Source organism: Dipodomys spectabilis, unplaced genomic scaffold, assembly GCF_019054845.1.
Source record: "Dipodomys spectabilis isolate Male_0828 unplaced genomic scaffold, ASM1905484v1 ptg000026l, whole genome shotgun sequence".
NCBI classification, from domain to species: domain Eukaryota; kingdom Metazoa; phylum Chordata; class Mammalia; order Rodentia; family Heteromyidae; genus Dipodomys; species Dipodomys spectabilis.
Window position 1 is genome coordinate 3,702,842 of NW_024870703.1, and position 23,212 is coordinate 3,726,053.

The 23,212-nt window shown below is 41.7% G+C and overlaps 1 protein-coding gene across 2 annotated transcripts in view; it reads left to right on the plus strand.

The window, feature by feature from the left end:
- Window positions 1-21,840, plus strand: part of Fshr (follicle stimulating hormone receptor) — a 156,890-nt gene extending 135,050 nt beyond the window's left edge. For both annotated transcript variants that reach the window (XM_042675501.1, XM_042675502.1), the window contains 4 exons: window positions 1,462-1,530; window positions 1,643-1,717; window positions 15,148-15,333; window positions 20,610-21,840. In XM_042675501.1, coding sequence (XP_042531435.1) covers window positions 1,462-1,530; window positions 1,643-1,717; window positions 15,148-15,333; window positions 20,610-21,840 — 1,561 coding nt within the window. The remainder of the gene's footprint in view (window positions 1-1,461; window positions 1,531-1,642; window positions 1,718-15,147; window positions 15,334-20,609) is intronic.
- Window positions 21,841-23,212: the final 1,372 nt, after the last annotated feature.

Genomic DNA, 23,212 nt, shown 5'->3' on the forward strand with positions numbered 1-23,212 from the left:
AACAAAGTGTCACCCCTCCCTGCAAAAGCAGACTCTGAAAATAATAGTTGTACACAATTCTCCTTAGGTTTCAAATTCAATCAACAAATGTTGTGAATATTGTTTTATAAGAACTTATATAACGTATTCATATCCAATGAGTACCCAAGCCATCAGATCTAAAATTCACTATGGATCCTTGGGTTTGATACCAAACACCAACACTAGGAGAATCTGCCCTAGCATCCATCACCACCCTGGGACAGGCTGACAAATACGTCTAGAGTTTAAATGTTGCTCAAAGAAACATGAAAGGTGGGAAACAGGATGGTGCATGGGCATTTCTTCACCGTCGGAATCTGCTATTTGGTTGCTAATATTGTAACCGATTCACTTTATACCTCTCTGGATTGTTTTTTTCAATCAGCTGGTTTTCAGAAGGAGTCTTTTTAAAAAAAATATACATTCGCTCTCCTGCGACTCTAAGCATTTTCTAACTACCCATTGCAGTCTAGGAAATAAAGTCTTGAATACACAGCTGCTTCTCTGGGTCAGCTTTTTGAGCAGTGTTATTTGTAAACCCACTGAGCCTGACAGGGAAAAGAACCTGACAGCAAAACAAGAGCAGGTGGTTAGAGGCTCCTCGGGCTAAGCTCCCTGACCTTGGATGTCTGTTTTTGTTTTCAGATTCACTCAGGAGCAGAATAATGCAGAGCTGTCCACCCAAGGTGTCCTTGGGCTCCTCTGTCCAGGCAAACCTACTCCCTGACCTTCTTAGCACAATGAACATGACTGTTCTACTCTCCTCCTCCCTCCCTTCAAGACTCTCCCATGCCCACTCACACCACCTCGCCCTGCCACAGCCCACAGTCTCTGTAATTGATTTCTCTTCCTTTCTGACATAACCCAAAGCCACCTCCAATAACCAAGGCCCCATGGGTCACAGGAAATATCCAGGTTGCTTGACAACTTAATTAGATCACCTTTGGATGACAGTCAGGCCTGCTGCTGTGGGTGAAAATCTTATGGCCTTAGAGAAAGGTGACATAAAACCTTCTTTCTCTGTCTTAGAAACATTTGTTCAATAATTGTATGATCTCTGCCCTTCAAGACGGAAACAATCTTCATCTGCTCCTCTCATAATGGATTTTCTGTACATGAATGATGTGATACATGAAAAGACAGGATACAGGGAGTGTGTCTTTTTAAAATTAAATTTTCATTCAGACCTTGCTTGCCATGAAGCTCATTTTTTCCTTTGAATAGATAATACATGCACATAATGTAAACTTCAAAAGTTACAAAAGGTTACATGGTGATAAATTGGGCTCCCTCCCACTCCTATCCCCAAGCTTTAAGGGTGACATTTTATTTATGCCACTAACCTGTGCTATCTGACCTTGCCCCAGTGCTTCCAATTATGAAACCCCTGTATTGTTTGTATCTGACACTATTGGTTTTTTAATGGGCCTTTTATTTCAGATGGTTGAATAAGAACGGGATTCAAGAAATACACAACTATGCATTCAATGGAACCCAGCTAGATGAACTGTAAGTAGCCCTCACTTCTTATTCCAGGCCATTGAGAAGGAAATGGCTCGAGCAACAGTGATATTAATGTCATCTTGTGTTTCCCTTCCTCTTTCTTCAACTCCATCCCCAGGAATCTAAGTGATAACAATAATCTGGAAGAACTGCCTAACGATGTTTTCCAGGGAGCCTCCGGACCAGTCATACTGTGAGTAACTTCCTCCATTTCTGTGCAGAAGAGCTTAGTTAGTGTTTAGAAGTCAACTCTCTCCAGCTCAAAGATGCTTCTAAACTATGCTGGCAAGAAAGGTCCATTTTTATTCATGTTACCTACAAAGATTTTTAGGAGTAATTTAAGGCTGGTTCATAATCTGACTTTCAATAAAACAGCAAGAAGAAGAAGAAAAGGGATAACATAATGAGCACTTACTAAGTGTGAAGCAGCGTTCTAAGAAGTTCAGTGTTTTCTCATTTAATTCTTACAGTACTCTTGGTAGTAGGAGGTAATACTTCTCTTTTAGAGAAGGGAAACCTGGATTCCCTGTAAGAGTTAATTAACCCACTTGAGTTTGTGCAAGTTTTGTTTTGTTTTGTTGGTTGTAAGGCTTGAACTCGGCCTGGGCACTGTTCCCCTGAACTCTTTTGCTCAAGGCTAGTGCTCTACCACTTTGAGTCACAATGCCACTTCCAGTTCTGAGTGGCTAATTTAAGAGTCTCACATGAACTTTTCTTCCTGTGCTGGCTTCAAACTGTGATCCTCAGATCTCAGCCTCATGAGTAACTAGGATTACAGGTGTGAGCCATCAGTGGCAGATATGTAAATCCAAACTGGTCTGATTTATGGTACAGGATATCACTCTACTATATGTCTCTACCTAGAAGGACAAGTTCAGTTCTATTCCCAAACTCTCAATACTTGCAGACCTCTACACATGTGATTTAACCCAGTGAGATCCCAATACACATCACCTTTGGCTCCTCTTTCCAGATTCACTGAGATATATTTGGTGCCTCCAGCTCTATATCAAAAACTCTCCTCCTGTTAGTACCTCTTCATTTTCATCTTTTCCAAAGATGAGCCCCTCCCTTCCTTCTCTTCACATCTATGCGACAGCTTCCCTTGAGGACTGTTCTAAGTCCCTCCTCCTCTTCAAGACCTCCTCACGACCTCAGCATTTAGAATCTTCCTTCTGTCACTCCATAGCCTTTATGACTTGGTCTGTATCCCAATTAACGAAGAGCTTTCTAAAATGTGTTTTTCTGGGCTCTTAGGAAAACCTAAACAAAAAATGTACTTCAGAAAGAAGAAGAAAGTCTGACAGAAGGAAGAAATAAGTTACAAGGAGGAATGGTGGGCAAAGAAATAAACGTGAATAAACCTAAAGATTTACTAGCTGATTCTTATGTAGCCTGCCTAATTCAGGCTTTGGTAGCCATGTACTCATGCCTCAAATTTGGCAGTGAACAGACACTCCCATGTATGGCTATCTATCAAACTATAATCTACCAACATCACTTGTATTTCCATCAAATAGTGTATACTCTCTTTAAAGCTGAAAGGTATGCATCTTAGAATATACTCTGTATGATAGTATAGGAACTTCAGAAGTGTTTATTATTGATCATATATAGTATGTTGTGCCCATACACTAGGACTTTGTCTCTTTGAAGAAAGGAATGCGTGTTTTTCAGACAGATTTATTATCCTAACCAAATTCAAAGATTGTTCTAGAGTTCCTGGCTTGAGATTGGCAACATACGTGAAAGGACAAAGCATTGACATGATTAGAGCAGACTACCTCCATTTAAAACCAGTTCCTTGCTTATCTAAGCCTTGTTTTCCTCACCTAAAAATCGACAAAGCCAGTAACACCTATTTCTGATTACTTCCTAAAGCTTAAAAAATACATATGTGATATATATAACATATATAAACATTTCACTCATCAAATTTTAAGTATACATCAGCCTGTGACATTTATTATGCACATTTCAAGAAACAAAAGAATTACTCCTCCTATATTCTCATCATGGAGGAATTGAGACAAAAATTATCAAATATCCAGTTTAATACAACAGCTCATGATAGGTGCTATGAAGTACAAAGCAGGAATCTGGGTTGACAAATGCAGAGTACTAGACTATACACCAGGTATTCCAGTATACGCAGCACCTAGAACTTAAGATGTCTAATGTCTCTTGATTTTAAAAGTACCTGGGAGCCAATTAGACTAACAAAATTCTTCTAATGTTCTTTTACTATATATACATACACACACATATATATATATATATATATATATATTCATTTGTCCATTTCACTTAGCTGAAAGTCTTAAGAGCTTTAGATGTTCCTAAATAGGCACCACTATTTGTCCATAGCAGAGTATGCAAGTGATAGGGTAGATTTTTATATGACCAGTACAGTGACAGGTACAATGCTGAATCTAAAACACCTAAAACTAAATCTAAAGCTTCTAAAACTGTTTATGTTGGACATCCACACTTGCTAACTACCTAGCTGAAAAAAAACAGGACCCAAGAAGGGAAATGACCCATTAAAGGTTATTCCACAGCTATAAGAGAAAGACATTAGACCAGCAGCTAGCTCTTCTGCCTCATATTCCCATGTATTCCCATCATATCATAATTGCATGAATATATCTACTCAATAATCTAAAAGTTATTCAGAAGGCCTTTTGTAGTTGGTAACAAATCAACATTAATAACAGCCTCTTAGCCTAAGAATTTAAATCAGTGATTTTTAAACAAAGCTCAGAGGAACATCTTCTGAGGTTATATAAGTAGGTGCTAAACCAGGCACAAACAACCTAGCCCTTAAGATGAACAGACAGCTTCCTTGGCACTGCCTACAGAGAGGTCCACCACTTACTGGGCACTGTAGCTGCATCCAGTCCTCTCCTGAAGCTTAAGTTCATCAAAGAGGACCCAAGGTGCATCTGTTACCAGTTCAGACCCATATGCAGAAATTAAGTCTTACATGTGGAAACCCAGAAGTATTGAGAATACAGTGCAGGGAAAATTCTAGGCCATATCTTCATGTCCAGCAGTGGTTATGGGAACAAAATGCAAACAAACACATGCTGCTCAGTGCTTCTGGGAGTTGAAAGAGCTACAGGTGCTTCTGTAACCATTGATGGTTTTGAGGTCACCTACAATGTATATCCAAAGATCTGCAAAGACATCATGGGAAAAATGACCCATCTGGCCATCAGCATCACCAGTGTCACCACCCAGCTGTGCAGCAAAGACAATGAATAGACAACTTATACACACACTTTATTTGTGTGCATTCCTGTAATCCCAAATACTCAGGGGGCAAAGATAAGATCATGGCTCAAAACAGGTCCAGATAAAAACATGAGTACATCTCAGAAAAAACAAACTAAAAACAGAAGTACTAGGGGAATGGTTCAAGTGCTAGAGCACTTACCTAGCAAGTATAAATCCTCAGTTCAAACCCCAATACAGCCCAAAGAGAATGTGACCACAAAATACAAATTGCTAGTCAGACTTGTCAGGAATACAGGCAAAAGAGGGATGTCACTGGCAGGTGAAGGTCTGCAGAGTCTTTAAGTTATAGGCCCTATCTTTCCATGCCCATTACATCAGAAACACATAAATCCAGAACTTTACGTGAATAAAATTTGCAGAAAATCTAATGGAATGAAGAAGCACTTCTCCTGAAGTAGAGAGGAGTAGTGCATTCTTATGTCTTTTTTATCTCAATGCATGAGGATATACGTGCAAGATCCTGGCCAGGAGCCCAGCCTATAATTGTTAGTTTCCTTCTCCTCCCTTCAGGGACAAGTTGATCACTTTAATATCAAGCCTCCCCTTCTGGGGCTTTCAGGTTAGTCCAAATTGTCCTTCAAGCCTCTCTGCCTGCTAGCCTAGGATGCAAACTAATAAATAGCCGACTTCAGTTCCCATTTCCAAAACCTGCTACCCCACTGCATCTACAGTTGGCTTGAGGGCCACTTAGGTTGGTGTGAAAAGGCCCAGCTCACTTCAGGTACCATAAGCAGATGGGATAGAGTAAGAAGGCACAGGGGTGTGTGTAGCCTGCCTCAGCCCACAGCAGATGCTGCTCACGCTAGTGCTGCGAGCGTGTCTTCGATCACATGCCTTTCCCCAAATGACCCTGATAGCAACACTCAAATAGAGGAGCTTTACTGAAAAGTACTCTCGGAGTCTATGAGGAATGCTTGACAGGAACAGAATCTGGCTGAGAGGAAAATTGAACTGCAATGTATTTGCAGCAGAGGGCTCAGCAACCCCATGGGGAGCTCAGGAATTAGGATGGTTTGCAGAGCTGAACTGGATTAAGGCAAAAGGCCATACTTCTTCATAAACAGTCAGTGGGTACAGTCTGTCCCCTGGGAGGGAGCTGTGTTCCAAACTCAAATCATACAGCAACATCACCCGGAAACTTTAGAGGACTAATTTTCATTCCAAGAGTTCCTAACTCAGATCAAGGTTGGAGCTTAAGAACTGGCATGTCTGGCAACCGCACTCTGAGAATCCCTGTCCTAGAAGCAAGGCTGAGAATTAGGAAGCCTGGCCCAGTCTCCAAACTACCATTTCCACAAGCTGAGCTATGAAATCTTCCAACACACAGGCTTTGTCCCCCCCCAGTGAATATATCCCAGAGATTCTATACACGCTACAGGGAAACCACCCAAACTGGCTCTTTCCTGAAGGCAAAATGTCCAGCTGAGAAATGAACAAGGAGCTGAATTCCTAGAAGTCCAAAACTAAGCTGTGTTTCCAAAGAGAAATCAGTGCAAGAAGCCAGGGGCCTGCAGACAAGCTCCCTCACCTTTCAAAGGAGCAGCGTCTTTGCATCCCCTCCATGAGCCTTGACCTTGAACAGCAACAGCCATCTCAGTTTTCACCTGATATTCTGAACTCACTCAAGCTGCTTTTTTTAAGCAATCAAGCAATTGCTGTTTTCTTGGGAAACAGTTTCCTGTGGGGAAAATTTAATGCATTGCCTTTGCAGGCTGGAGCCAGTACAATCATATTCTGATGGTTTATCAAATTGATTTGGCTATAGCTCAGATTCATTTGATAGTTCAGATTCAAACACTGAGTTATTTGTATAAGAATGATTCTCTTCCATTACCAGTGTACCCACAGTCCTATAGATAGTAAATTGCCTTTTTATCCCGCCTGGGATCATGAAAGAAAGGTCTTCTAGCCATCTGTCAATGTAGTCTACACCAGAAATGTGCTCTCACTTATGGAAATGATTGACCTGTAATAACATCTTTGCTGGGAAAAATAGAAATTGTTCAAATCAAATTTGTGGCAGTGGCTATAACATACTTTATTAAATGGGGCACAGAGCGCTGTTTAACTCCTGCCTCTCCTGACTTGCTGTCATTACTGACTGCTGTATCTCTTGCTACTCTGTAGCTCAACACCAAGAATCCTAATAATGCTGAAACAAGTTAGGATTACTAAATCTCTTCAGGGCCAACCATCAGCTCCTAGTGTTCCTGTTGGGTACATTTTAAAATATAAATTCTCGGGGCTGGGAAGGTGGCTCAGTGGTAGAGTGCTTGCCTTGAATGCCTGAGGCCCTGGGTTCAATTCCTCAGCACCACATAAGCAGAAAAAGCCAGAAGTGGTGCTGTGGCTCAAGTGGTAGAGTGATAGCCTTGAGCTGAAGAGCTGAGGAACAGCGCCCAGGCCTAGAGTACAGCCCCCATGACCGGATCCAAAAATATATATATATATAAATTCTCAAAAACACTTATTGCTAAATATAGCATGTTTTGAAATGCTAACCAAAGTGGTATTTTTTTGGATTTTGTCTTAAACTTTTAGCTAGGATTTATTTTAGTAAAACAAGGTTAAGGTTAGGAAGAAATAAATAAAGAGAAAAACATTTCCTGTTCTCCATGCAAGAAATTAGAGTTACAACTTCCCAGAGTGATATCTTTAAATAGTTGAACAAAGGGGTTTCAACTCAGCACATCAACTGGTGAGTAGGATGCATCTTGAACAATGTCAACCCTTCCATCCCCCCCATCTATCCTGATCCCCACCTATCCCCTCAAACTTCCTGCTTCATTTTCATATGTGTACATTGAATATCATGATTGTATTCAAAGTGATGTTTTTAAGTGAAAGACTGCAGTTTGGTAGACCCAAACAGGCTAAAATGCAAGAATTAAAAACACACAAATCACATAGTTACCTCATCCAGCCCACCAATTTCAGGAACAAGAGCAGTCATGAGTAGTCTCAGCTATTCACTGAGGATATCTGGCCTTGCAAGGCCTGCATTTAGTAGGTGTTGACTGAGCTCTTTTTAGGTGGCTGGTACTAGGCTACATGCAGGATATAGGCTTAAAACAAAACAGCGCCTACCCTAAAGCATCAGGTGGAAAATATAGCCCACTAACCACTCCCTGTACAATATCCAACATGGGCATTTTCAGAGTAGACTACAGGAAAACAGAGCAAATCCTGTCATCTTCTGTTCCAGAGGTCAGGTGACAGTGTGGTGAGCAGAGTCTATCATCCAAGCCCGAGTTTCTGCCAAAGCCACCCTACCTACCTACAACTGGTTTTCTGTCCAATCCATTTAGCAAGTTTGTTTTTTGTTTTTTGTGGGTTTTTTGTTCGGTCCTGGGGCTTGAACTCTGGGCTTGGGCACTGTCCCTGCATTCCTCAGCTCAAGGCAAGCACTCTACCACTTGAACCACAATGCCACTTGCGGTTTTCTAGTTGTTTATTGGAGATAAGCATCTCACAGACTTTCCTGCCTAGGATGGCTTTGAACTTCAATCCTCAGATCTCAGCCTCCTGAGCAGCTATGATTACAGGCGTGAGCTACGTGCACCCAGCTTCAATTAGCAAGTATTTTTTGAGCATCTGCTGTGTGCTGGTCTCAACATTCTCATGACTAATCTTACTAAAATACAGACTCTCATTCTTCTGTTCATGCCAATTCTCAACATTTCTGCCTGGCTTTCAAGGTTCAGTGATTGAATTTCATCCCACAGTCCCCTGTACTTCTCAATCTATGATTTCCCAGAATGCCATATTATTGGATTACCCCTCACAGTGCAATGCTGGTGTTCTGGGTTTCTCTCCATGCCCATCTTGTCACTCCACTACTCACTGCACTAACAGGTTTCTTCAAAGACAGAAGCCATATGATAGGCATAGATGTAGATAAAGGAGATGTATTAGGAAAAAAATGCTCATGTAAATAAAGAAGCTGGTAAATCCCCTGACAGATCATCTGCAATAGGAAGCAACAGGGTAGCTGTTAGCATGGCTCAGTCTAAACCAAAGGCTTCTGAACTAAGGAAGCCACAGTATGATTCTCAGTGCAAGGCCCAAAGTCTGAGAGCCCAGGGAGGTGCTGGTGCAAGTTCCAAATGAGTCCAAATGCTGGAGAACCTGTACTTCTGATATCCTAGGACAAGAAATATGTTGGCTCCTGAAGGGAAAGTGTGTGATTTGCCTTTCCTAGTGTTGCTCTAGACAGGATCTAGTTGGCTGATCTAGTTGGCCAACTAGATGGTACTTACCACCCTGAGGGCTGGCAGGCCCATAGACATCCAGAAATCATGCTTTCCCAGCTCTCTGGGTATCCCTTAATCCCAAATCAATGCCCAAATTGGCCTATTGTTACAATAACCTATTTTCACAAAGAAATGAATAACTGATGTCATTGTTGTTATTCCTCCCTCCCTTAGAAATAGGTACATTTTAAGAATGGAGAGAATTTTTATAAAGGATCAATAAGTTAGATGCTGGTGATTTGTGCCTGTAATCCTAGCTACTTAGAAGATGAAATTGTTGAGATCACTGCTTGAGGCCAGCTCAGGAAAGAAAGTTTGCACAACACCTTCTCAATGAAAAGCTGGACCAGTGTATACCTGATATCCTAGCTACAGGGAAATCTAGGATAAATGGGTAGTACGTAGGCCTGCGCTTGAGCAGAAAGCGAGACCCTATCGCAAAAATAACCAGCTGAAAGCCGGGCTGGAAGTGTGGCTCACTGGTTAGAGCACTAGACGGGCAAGGGCAAGGTCTGAAGTTCAAGCCTCAGTATCATCAAAAATCAAAATAAAATAGATTGTAAAACAAATCTATATTTCCAAGAGAGACTGACAGAAAGAGACAGAGGGAGAGAGGGAGAGAAAATAGAGGGAGGGAAAGAGGGAGGGAAAGAGAAAAGGAGGGAAAGAGTAGGTTTTTTGACTGGGCACCAGTGGCTCACACCTGTAATCCTAGTTACTCAGAAGGCTGAGATCTGAGGATAGTAGTTCAAAGCCAGCCTAGGCAGGAAACTCCATGAGACTCTTATTTCCAATTAACCACCAGAAAACCAGAAGTGGCACTGTGGCTCAAGTGGTAGAGCACTCACGTTGAGTTGCAGAGCTTAGGGACAGCGCTCAGGCCCAGAGTTCAAGCCCCACGACCAACAAAAATAAAAAAAGAATATGTCTTTCAAGACAACAAAGAACACAATGGGAATATTAGTATAATTTTCAAATAACACTGAACAAGATCTATTTATCTTATTTTCCTGTGGATATATACCCATAGAAATACCAGAGAAACTCACTTGATACTCTAAATATTAGATATTTTAATAGGTTCCATATTTGGTCATCTGTCAAGTAGTTTAAGCAAACATCAGTATAAACACATATTTCCACATCATTTAGTAACCACTTTTGCTAAAGGATTTGTTTTTTATGGGATTGAAAGTAACTTTGCATCTCTCTTCTACAATCACTTCTTTCTTCGTCTACTAGCAGAAGATCTGCATTCTGGAACACGGAGAAAATTCCTAAACCTCACAGTAGCAAAGCCACCTCATGTAAATGGCAGCAACACACAATTTTGTAGCTGTGATACAAAGGAATCTAAACGAACCAAAAGGAGCTCCAACCACTGAACAGACAGAAAGGGATCCCCATTTCCCAAGGAGGTTTTCCCATTCAACATCAAGTTATGTCATCCAACACATCATTCTGCATAGTCCCTACCATGTCTATCTCCTTGTGAACTTTGCACTGGCCACATAACAAGTCTGTTACAGAAGTGTTATTTTGCTGAGCTCATATTAAATCTAGATTTTTCTCTCTCTGTCGGTTTAGAATCAGCTCTTAGAAGGTTTTCTCCAGCCTCTCATTTCTATTATGAGGAGGCATTTTTTCTAATCAGATAGAAGAGAACACACAAGGTATACAAGTTTTTGGTCCTTGCTAGAGGTCAGGGAGCATCATAACTCACTGAGGTAATCTATCTGTTCTCTTTCCTAATCTTTCTCCATCGTCAATCAACAATATATCCTCAAAATATGCAATAATGTTTTGGGTACTTGCTACATGAAAGGCATTGGTAAGAATGCTAGAGCTTCCTAGGCTCTAAGAGAGATGTAGAAATGTATATGTATATGTATTCATTCTCATATCTTCCCGCCCCCACCCCTCCCCCATCTCTCTCTCTCTCTCTCTCTCACTCACACACACACACACACACACACACACACACACACACACAAGCATCTCATTGTCCAGATGGCTTAACACTTTCACTACTAGCATGGCCTCATGGTATTCTGAGGTTTTTTTCTTTTCTTCTTTTTTTTTTTGCTGGTCGTGGGGCCTGAACTCTGGTCCTGGGCGCTGTCCCTCAGCTCTTCAGCTCAAAGCTAGCTCTCTACCACTTGAGCCATAGCACCACTTCCAGCTTTTTCTGCTTATGTGGTGCTGAGGAATCCAACCCAGGGCCTCATGTATACAAAGCAAGCACTCTACCACTGAGCCAGAGGTTTTTCATGGCAACTCAGGTGCTGATGTTCTTAAAGGCTACATCAAGAACAAGAGAGACAGACAGACTCAAAAGCCAGACAAATTTGGGAACTTGGTCACAGAGAATAAAACTAGTGTTGTGAGCAGGTCAGAAAAGGGAGTGCCCGAAGAGAAAAGCCAGAATGACCTCCAGAAAAGAAAATCAGAAGCTCTGCTGTGGTGGAAGTATAAATGCAGCTCAGTCAGAATAGCTAAGTCATTTCACAGCAGAGCATAAAGATGCACCACAGAGTCAAGAGTTCATGGGAAAGATTCTCAACATGCAGGAACTTTAGAACTGAAAAGTTATAATGTAAGGAAAGAACTAGCAAAAGTACCTTAGAACACCAGAAGTATCACCCTGTGGGTGAGGACGATGAATATTGTGAAAATCATTTATATTTGTCTTTATGTGCATGGGACCTAAAGTAAGAAGTTTTGCTGAGAGTTTGGATATAGGGTACAAGGAGAAGAGGAGAGTAAAAGGAGGCTCTCAAAAGTACTGTATGAATAACACAAACTGCTACAGGTGGAGAATCAAGAGCTCAATTTTTAGTATCCAAAGCTAGACCTACCTATGAGGTAGGCATAAAAACAGAGGCTGTAGTTATGAGGTGGCTGAATATGAGTAGGAATTTCAGAAAAGTACTCTAGAACTAGAAATACTAGCTCATAGTGGCATTTACTCATATGATTAGATAAGGTCAGTTATGGAGTATGCCAATTGCTTATGGAATAAACAAAGTTAGAGAAAATAAATGCAGGCATTGAGCTCAGGGTACTCTTTCCTGGAGGTAAGGAAAGAACCAAAAAAAGAGTGAACTTCTGAAGAGTTAGGAAATAAATAATAATATACATGAAGAGAGTAGTTGAGGAGGTGGGAGGGAAGGGATGGTAGAGGGAAAACAAAGGAGAAGGCAACAATGCTTCATACGAAATGTACTCATTACCTTGCTCATGTAACTGTAACCCCTCTGTACAGTATTTTTCACAATAAAAACTTATTTAAAAAAAAGAAAGTCACAAAAATTCTAAATTTGTGTGGACCTAAAAATAAGTCATCAAAAACATATAAAGGAAGTGGCTCGAGTGGTAGAGCGCTCGCCTTGAGCTGAAGAGCTGAGGGACAGCACCCAGGCCCAGAGTTCAAGCCCCATGACCAACAACAAAAAAAAACATATAAAGCAAAAATTAATAGTAGGAGTATACAAACGCAAAAATCACAGATAAAATATTTTAATATACTTCTCCCCATAGTGATCAAACAGACACACAAGCAGCCAGGCGCCAGTGGATCATGCCTATAATCTTAGCTACTCAGGAGGCTGAGATATGAGGATCATGGTTCAAAGCCAGCCTGGGCAGAAAAGTCCCCATAAAACCCTTACCTCTAATTACCAGAAGTTGCACTGTGGCTCAAAGTGGCAGAGCACTAGCCTTGAGAAAAAGAGCTCAGGTATTGCACCCAGGCCCTGAGTTCAAACCCCCAACTGACAAAAAGCAAAAGCAAAAAAAACAAGCAAACTATCCATAAATTCATGGAAGATTTGAATTTGTATGAGCAACATTATCCAGAAGTTTATAGAAGATTTGAATTAATATGAGAAAGATTAATTTAATTGATTAAACAAGAAGATAACAAGAAGACAACTAAGTATATTTAGGTACTACATAAAAGTAATCATTTGTCTTGCAATGTAAACCTGAATATTAAACAGATGTTTAGTAACCCAGAGATTAGCAATGACATTTAGCCATTATTAATCCGAGAGTTGAAGAACAATGACAAGGGGCCTTACTGAAGCCCAGAAACTGGATCATTAGCAAATCGGTCAGGAGTCACAAAGAAGCTTCAACTGCTGCCTAAGACAGAAGGGGGAAGCCCTTTCAGGCACCTTCCAATGCCCCACTAGTGCTGTTTGCTGAACCTCACTGACAGCTGATTGACAAGGTGGTGCCTTGGAAATGGAACCAGGATTTCCTTCCTTCAGAAAGAGGAGCACACCAAGAAAGGAGTGAGATGGATGTGAGAAAAACAGAGGACCTGCCACTATATCTACCGATTTGTCCAAGTGAAAAACCAGGTTTCCATTTTGAACAACAGGGCACAATGTAAGAGTTGTTTACTAAGATGGAAAAAAGAGAGAAACATATTTACAAGAAAAAAGTCCAGTTTTGATATCTGTGCAAGCTAACAAAATGCTAGATTAGTCCACTGGCTCACTCACCATCTTGCCTGGATTCCAAGAATATGATCTGAACTAGGATATATATTCAGAAGTCATCTACCTAGTATCAAAAACCAAAGGAACAAGTAAGACCACTTGGACAGATTAAAAAAATATCCCAAGTTGGAGATGGGGATGTGGCTTAGTGGTAGAGTGCTTGCCTAGCATGCATGAAGCCCTAGGTTCAGTTCCTCAGTGCCACATAAACAGAAAAAGTCCGAAGTAGTGCTGTGGCTCAAATGGTAGAGTGCTAGCCTTGAGCAAAACAAGCTCAGGGACAGTGCCCAGGCCCTGAGTCCAAGCCCCAGGACTGGCAAAAAAAAAAAGCCTAAATTTAGAGAAATACTAATATGTAAAGAAGAAAAGCAAAACAAATTAAGAAAGAAGATGAATGAATTGTCAGAAGAAATCAGGAACATAGGCTAAGAAAGAATACCTCAGGAAAGAGTGTTTGGCTTGCACAAGAAAATTGAGGATACAGGGTTAGAACCCAGAGATGGCCTTGGCAAGTTTTTTTTTTTTCCTCTATAGATTTAGGAGTGACTTGGTTTGCTTGTGAATTGGGAACCCAAGGACATCATGTATGGGTAAGCAGAGACATGACAAAAGGAACAGTCATGGAGAGTAATGCTTGTCCACTGGAGGGGGAAGCCAGTCCATTGGACAGTAAAAACCCATGAGAAATGTGGGAGTTAGGGAATCATACGACATGGGAACATAGTTTTCACCAGACTGTGAGAACACACGGCATAGCAGATCTGCATTCACACCCCAGGTGTCACTGACCTGAGTACCTACTCCTTTGACACATCACTTTTCACCACCCTCCATGAATGTGTGTATGTGTATGTATGAGAGAGACAGACAGACAGAGATTTGGCACTCTCTCTTGACCAGAAAGTTCTTTATATTTCTAAGTAAGCAACAAGCTCTGAAGTAGATATGATTTTCATGTTCCTACTTTTCTCATGGCTGAGAAAAGCAAAACATGGAGCTGTGACCTAGCTTGGCCAGAGTCACAGATCTAACAAGTATAAAGATGGAACCTAAATGCAAGTGAGCGTCCCATGGAGGCAAAGCTCATTCTGTCTTCCATGTAGACCCTGCTGAGGCTGCCTCTACTGCTCACCAGACTCCTCTTCCCTTTATAAAGGGTTTTCTTCTCTTTCCTTTCCAAAATGTCACTATTGATTCCATCCTGGTTCATCAAAAATATGTTTACAGCTAGTTCCATGTTGAAAGAAAATTGTTACTCTCTTGATTCTCTTCAAATTATATACTGCAGAGGAGGTGGCTAATTCTACTTGCCAGCAAGAGTTAAGCCACAAATCAGGCAGGATGAAGGTACATCCAAGAATCAGGGCAGCCTGTTACCTAATGGCTCCTACCAGTAACACAAGGATCAGGTTCCCGTCCAAATGAAAAGTCCTAACATGCTGAATATTAGTCTACCCAGGGTGTAGGATATTTCTGTGCTATAATGTCTGCTATTTTGCCTACTAACAAAGAGTAGAGAACTTAAGGCCCGCAATAATTACATTTCCTTTTTCTCTTTATAGAGATGTCTCAAGAACAAGGATCCATTCCCTGCCTAGCCATGGCTTAGAAAAGCTTAAGAAGCTGAGGGCCAGGTCAACTTACAACTTAAAAAAGCTTCCAAGCCTGGAAAAGTTTGTTGCCCTCCTGGAGGCAAGCCTCACCTACCCTAGCCACTGCTGTGCTTTTGCAAACTGGAGACGGCAAATGTGAGTCTTCTTTGTCCATCCCTGAGTCTGGCTTGGGTACTTTCCCAGTGTAGAACTCCATCCTTAACCTCAAAACGACTGGCAGGAAAGGAATCCATATACAGAGAGAATCCCTCTCCCCCTCTCTCTCTCTCTCTCTTGCCTGAGGCATGTTCTTCATCAAAGATTCAGTGTGGGCCTGACCCGGTGACACTCAAAGATCAGTTCAAAAATCAGGAGGCTGAGGCTGGAGAATTATCAGTTCAAGGCCAGTAGGATTCAGTAGGAAGGGATGGATGATAATTCCTTTTAAAATGTAATCCTAGCTCCTCAGGAGGCTGAAATCTAAAGATGCTGGTTTAAGGCCAATCCAGTAGCAAAGTCCATGAGACTATTTTTTTGCGGGGGAGGGGTGGTAGGGGCTGGTCCTAGGGCTTGAATTCAGGGCCTCTGCACTTTCCTTGAGCTTTTTTTGCCCAAGACTAACAAACATTCTACCATGTTGACCTACAGATCAACTTCTGGCTTTTTTGTTTGTTAATTGGAGATACGAATCTCACTGGCTTTTCTACACTGGGCTGGCTTTGAACCATGATCCTCATATCTCAGCCTCCTGAGGAGCTAGGATTATAGGCATGAGCCACCAGCACTCAGCCAAAACTCTTATCTCTCTAACCACCAAAAAAATGGAAATGGATCGGTGGTTCAAGTGGAAGAAAGAAAAAAGAAAGAAAGAAAGAGAGAGAGAGAGAGAAAAAAAAGGAAAGAAAGAAAGAAAGAGAGAGAGAGGGAGGGAGGGAGGGAGAAAGGAAGGGAGGGAGAAAGGAAGGGAGGAAGGAAGGAAGGAAGGAAGGAAGGAAGGAAGGAAGGAAGGAAGGAAGGAAGGAAGGAAGGAGGGGAGGAAGGAAAAATGGAAAGAAAATACGCTCACTAGAAAGGACCTGGTAAAGCAGCAATTAAATATTAAACAAGAAAACATAAAAAGCATCACAGTATCTAACTCATAATTGATGGTAATATATTTTTTCTTCCTTGTCTCGGTATCGATATATATTTATCTTTTAATGCCTATGCTCTGCACCCTACAAATGTTCTATCCTACTAATATCAAAGTCAACTTTGGAGGACAGAATCAAAAGTGTCACAGCAGACTGATGTGCACATCTATAACACATCCCAACCATGCGCTAAACCTCTCTAATCCCTTCCAAGTCTTACCAACTCACGGGAGGACAAAGAGGATTATCTCAACAGAGCCAAGTCCCAGGAGGCATCTGGCTCAAAAGTAGAGGCAATCATAGACAGGATCTGGAGAGAGTAGAGGAGTTGGGGTTTCACGTGTTCTAGACATTTAAGGGGCCCACTGGAGGTAAGAACTGCTTATCAGGGGGTTTCAAAGCTAGTAACCGCCTCTAAACTCACTAATATATCCCACCGCAGGCAGCTACACTAGTTCAGAAGATGCCTTTTCACTACTCTTAACAATAGCCCAGTCGTGCTGTGATGTTAATTAACTGTTTAAGACACCTCCTCAGTTATTCAACCCTTGACATACCCCTTGCCCCAAAGCAAAACAACAACAAAAAGCGAAAGAACAGCTCAAATGCCAAAATGTTCTCAAAGTAACTGAGAGCACTCAAACCCATCTTGAAGGGCGTGCAGGAAAGAGACTGCTTTTCAGAATTAGTATGCATCCGGGGAAAACACCCAGAAAGGAGCACTCTTCACAGATTCACTCAAGGGCTAATTTCTCCCTGAAAACTAGGGCTCTTAAGGGCCTGCGCTAAGGCTAAGGCCGCTTTTATATTCCAGAAAAGGAATTATTCTAGCTAGGGATAGATCATTATTCTGGCCAAGACTGCAACTGAACACCCCTCAGGAGAAATCTCAAAGGATGCTGAGTTTACTGTAAGAGTAGCCTGTGGCATGCCGTGGGGCCCAATGCCTTCATGTCAATAGGGATCTACTATTGGTGTTGCTCAGCAGCCTCGGGTCTTGCCATCTCCTGGTTGCATAGACAAGCCTTGGGGCTCTCCCAATCAGAAATTGTAGGTCTACTCTAGATGTACCACAACATGAGTCTTTCTCCAATCCCTCAGACCCCTCAGCCTATATCCGCCTCCTCTCAGTCCCTTGTGAACTTACCATCAGGGTTTGCTAGGGGCAAGGAAGAAGCCCATGTTTCTCCCACAACATACCACACTGTAGGTTATTTTTTATTTTAACATTTCATAAATCCACACACAGAAACAATATAAAATCATGGTGCTTTTCAGAAGAGAATTCCAGGATTCACTCCTAAAATAGTAACATTTCATTATATGTCCTATGAAATGTGGTTCGGTAATATGATTTGAGTTTCAAGTTGTATATGAAATTGTTCTGATTCTCATGTGGAAATTATGTCCATTATGCATACACAATGATATTGTAAATATGAGGCCTTTGCTACAATGAGATGTTGGTCCATGGTCCTCCCAGCTAAAAGATTGGGTCAACTGAACCCCTCATTTGTCATTGAACTGGATGTATTTTTGCCACAGCTGTACTAAACTTGCTTTATTTTGCTCCTACTGAATTCTTTAATTGTTCTTATAGCATTTCCTTAGAACTAGATTTTAAGTTGATACATCATGGTACATACTTCTAAATAGTGACAGAGCCTAGATCTTCAACAAGAAGCTACTGTCAGATGTCTCCATATTGCTGACATTTTCTGAGTACTTAGCTGACAGGCACATGCCATATCTCTAATAGTACAAAGGTAATTTCATTATCAGTATTAATATTATTCCTTGTTAATAGGGACAGAAACTGAGGCTTAGAGAGTAACTTAATGAACACTGATCAAACTCAGACGCAAGCCAAAGCCCAGGCTCTGGGATAGTCTGATATTCCAATCCTAAGCATGATGATTGATTGGCCAAGGTCCATGAATACCACTTTTAAACTGGTATTTATCCTACTTAGGATTTCCCAAGATATTGCAGAAGCAAAACTTTATTCCCTTTGACTCCCACCTTTGTTTCTGTTCTTATCTGAGAGTCTTTCTTTGTTCACCTTTCTCCCATCTCATGCTAGTAGATGACTTCTGTTTCAGGAAAGGGAAACATCAGTATATAGAATATACTGACAGCAACATCAACAATGAGAACCTTCAATGAAGCCAACAATCACTCTAGGAAGAGAAGGCTGTCTCTAGATGGTTAATGAAGAGCCCATTCCAATCAAGTAGAAGGCAATCAGAAAATGTCAGAATACTTTACTTTCTGTTCCTAGAATTAGACTACAGCCAATCCAGCAGTAGGATTTAGGAGTCACAATGGTCCTCTTAACCCCGCTATGCATATCCCAGATCTGGCCTCATCTTTCTTAGGTGTACACTGGATTGTGCTTTCACTCAGTTTTAATTGGATGTGTGTTAACTAGTCTCTTTACAAGCTGTGATTATTTGAGAAGCTCTGTCAGTTTCTAAAACAAAAGATTACATATAGCAAGAGGGGAAGAGGATGGGAGGGAGAGAGAGAATGAGGGAGAAAGGGAGAGAGGGAGGAAGGGAAGAAGGAAGGAACAGAGAGAGGGAGGGAAGAAGGAAGTGGAGGAAGGGAAGTAGGGAGGGAGGAAAGGAGGGGAGAAAAGAAGGAAGGAAGGGAGGAAGGGAGGAAGGGAGGAAGGGAGGAAGGAAGGAAGGAAGGAAGGAAGGAAGGAAGGAAGGAAGGAAGGAAGGAAGGAAGGAAGGAAGGAAGGAAGGAAGGAAGGAAGGAAGAGAAGCAAAGCGAAGCCCCAGGAATAAGAGAATACAATTTTCTGGTAATTCACTTCACTTCCCAAAAGTGAGAAAGGGGAGGACAGGCTCCTCCATAGCAGCTCCTTCTGAGGGTAATGGAAAAGTTCACTTCATGTAATTGAACATACCAGAATTTACCCTTTAAAATGGAGACTGTACCCCTCCATCCCCCTCCCTCCTTCCTATGAGGGCTTTAGAAGGGTTTTAATAATCACTTCCATGCTCTTTGATATGGTGTTCCTGTTTGAGAAAAGGATTTCACTTAAAAATTCTATGAACTTTCCCCTTGGGGAGAGAGGGGAAGGTAAGGATATATATGTATGGCTTTTTTCCGATTAAAAAAAAAATGCTCCCAGGGGCTGGGAAGGTGGCTCAGTGGTAGAGCGCTTGCCTTGCATACCTGAGGCCCTGAGTTTGATTCCTCAGCACCACATAAGCAAAAAGAAAAAAGCCGGAAGTGGCACTGTGGCTCAAGTGGTAGAGCACTAGCCTTGAGCTGAAGAGCTGAGGGACAGTGCCCAAGCCCAGAGTTCAGGCCCCATGACTGGACCCCCCCCCCCAAAAAAAAATGCTCCCAGTGTAAAATATTCACATCCCTCAAAACTTTGCTTCAAAACATAAGCATTAGTTCTGTCTCTACATCAAATTAGTAGTAGAATATTTACACATATACTCAGAACTGAATATTCATCATCTAGACTTCACTCAAATTCTTCTGTAAGTGCCTCGATCCTGTTGATAATATAAGAAAGTGAGCCCAAGAAGAGCTAGGTTCCTTAGAAAATACCATAATCTGAAAATAAACTAGACACCCCCCCCCCCTTTACAACTTATACTCGCCCTGAGGAACTTTTTAATATGAGATAACCAGCTTATCATGCAGGAAAAACATGTCTGTGGACCCTGGGAAGTGAAATTGTACACTACAGGACCCTGGTAACATTTCAGGCAAATGAGATGGCATCCCAAGAGTCTCAGTACCAAAGAACCCAAGAATGGGGCTGGCTAGGAATTAACTACAGATTCAGATCCTCTAGCTTCTGTAGATCAAACAAGAAAATGTGTTCTTAAATGTATCAGAAAATAGGCAGAACTTCCAGTGACTGGCAAGTAGAGGAGTAAGAGAATGTCTTCTCCCAGGCCCAGTAAGAAATAGCTGCATGTAGAAAGGAAAGAGGTGAATGTGATACCAGGCCTGTAAATTATTTGCACTTAACAACAAGGTTTAGCTAGTCCCAGGCGCCTTCCTCCCCACATTCAGGTTGTGGCCAGATGGTTTCCCCCGTGGGCTGTCCAACCGTAGGAATACATAGACAAGTCGTTATGTTCATTTACAGTAAGCAGCATTAACCTGTGAGCTCAGCTTCAAGGGCAGACACGTTATTAGAAGAATAAACACTCTCAGGAAGAAACCCCATTATTTCTACCCTATGCAAAGACAATGATGTATTTGCCATTCTGGATCCAGGATGCTGATTCTATTCTCTTTTTTTTTCTATTTTTTTTCTAGCTCTGAGTTTCATCCAATTTGCAATAAATCAATTTTAAGGCAAGATGATGATATGACTCAGGCTAGGGGTCCAAGAATGTCTTTAACAGATGATGATGAAACCGGTTATGGCAGAGGATTTGACTTGATGTACAGTGAATTTGACTATGACTTGTGCAATGAAGTGGTTGATGTGGCCTGCTCCCCTAAGCCAGATGCATTCAACCCTTGTGAAGATATCATGGGATACACCATCCTCCGAGTCTTGATATGGTTTATCAGTATCCTGGCCATCACTGGGAACATCACAGTGCTGGTGATCCTGACTACAAGCCAATATAAACTCACAGTGCCCCGTTTCCTTATGTGCAACTTGGCCTTTGCTGACCTCTGTATTGGAATCTACCTGCTGCTCATCGCATCCGTCGACATCCACACCAAGAGTCAATACCACAACTATGCCATTGACTGGCAAACCGGAGCTGGCTGTGCTACTGCTGGCTTCTTCACGGTCTTTGCCAGTGAGCTCTCGGTCTACACTCTGACAGCCATCACTCTGGAAAGGTGGCACACGATTACCCACGCCATGCAGCTGGAGTGCAAGGTGCAGCTCCGCCATGCCACCACTGTCATGGTGCTGGGATGGGTCTTTGCTTTTGCAGCGGCTCTCTTCCCCATCTTTGGCATCAGCAGTTACATGAAGGTGAGCATCTGCCTGCCCATGGACATTGACAGCCCTCTGTCACAGCTGTATGTGATGGCGCTCCTTGTGCTTAACGTCCTGGCCTTCATGGTCATCTGCGGCTGCTATACCCACATCTACCTTACCGTGAGGAATCCTAACATTGTGTCCTCTTCTAGTGACACGAAGATTGCCAAGCGCATGGCCACACTCATCTTCACTGACTTCCTCTGCATGGCACCCATTTCTTTCTTTGCCATTTCTGCATCCCTCAAGGTACCACTCATCACTGTGTCCAAGGCAAAAATCCTCCTGGTCCTGTTTTACCCCATCAATTCCTGTGCCAACCCTTTTCTCTATGCCATCTTTACCAAAAACTTCCGCAGGGATTTCTTTATTCTGCTGAGTAAGTTCGGCTGTTATGAAATGCAAGCCCAAATTTATAGAACAGAAACCTCATCCATGGCCCACAACTCCCATCCAAGAAATGGTCTCTGCTCTTCAGCAACCAGAGTCACCAACAGTTCCAACTACATACTTGTCCCTCTAAAACATTCAGCCCACAACTAAAATGCAATGAGAAAATATATCTGCATCATGAACGTCAACTAACTCTTCCCTTTGAAGAGCAGGCTACAAAATAGCTGACCTTCTACACATTTCATCTAATGTTACTGGCAACATGTAAGGAAAACTGGCTGAGAGCTATTATTTCATGTAACACATAAGGAAAGTGGATTATCATTAACAAAAGTTAAGATACTATACTATTACATCACTTCTTTTAGGTTCTCAGATTCTCGGATAACTTTAGCTCCATGAAGACAGGCAAGACTTCTGCAGGATATTCCTATCACTAAGTTAAAAGCAGCAAGAATGACACTGGGGCTCAGTTTGTCTTCCTCCAGCTATACCTTGTGTTTGTTGCCTCCAACATGCTCATGACCTTTCCTTTATGGCCACCATCCTGGAGACCTTTCATTACCAGCATCAGATGTGAAAACGACGTCCTTACAGAGACGGCTCAGCCAGACCTCCACCTATGTAAGACAATCTCCTGTAAAATATACCACCTATGTATACTGATGTACATACACATGCATGATCAATTCTACTGCTCTTGATGAGCCCTAATTAACCAAAGTTATACTTATGATAGGCCACACATATTGATGATCATGTGGCGGACATAGAAGCTTTGGAATCAGATGGAACTGAGATTCAGATTGCATAAGCCAGGACTCAACCTATTCAGGGCTCGTATCTTCTTCTGTAAACTAGAGTTGACTATAAATCTTTTAGATTTATTGTAAGAAGCAGATAAGAAATTCATGGTAAACTGACTGATGCTGTCAGGTTCAGTACATATTAGTTTACTTCTCTCCTTCCAAACCAATGCCTGGACCAAAAACCAGTCATCTTGACCCTCATTCGAGAACTCATTCCATTAGAGCATATTGCTCCAGATAAATAACCATACTACCCACATCTGTTCTCATACATGACCTATCTGAATAATTGGATCATAAATACCCATCATAAATTTCACCAAGCTCTGTGTGTTAGCTAGCCCACAAAGCACTACATCTCCTCTGAGAATCCTCTATCAGTGCTCAAGCCAGTCCTTCCTCCTCTTGCATTCTGGCAAACATTTCAAAAGTTCATCCCAAATGCATTGACAAGAAAGTCCTTATAGAACCAGACCCTTCCCTCCATAAAAAAGACAATCATCACTGTTCGTCTGACTGGGCCCCATCTCAATATATTGTGAACATCAAGTGAAAAGCAATTTTCCTGATAAATAGTCTAAATTTTAAAAGAAGAGGAAGAAAATGAAGAGAAGAAAACACCTTAAAAATATACTCCTAAAATTGAGGGATGGGTGGGGTTGGGGGAGAATAATAAAAGATGACGTTGATCAAGATGAATTATGCTCATAAAC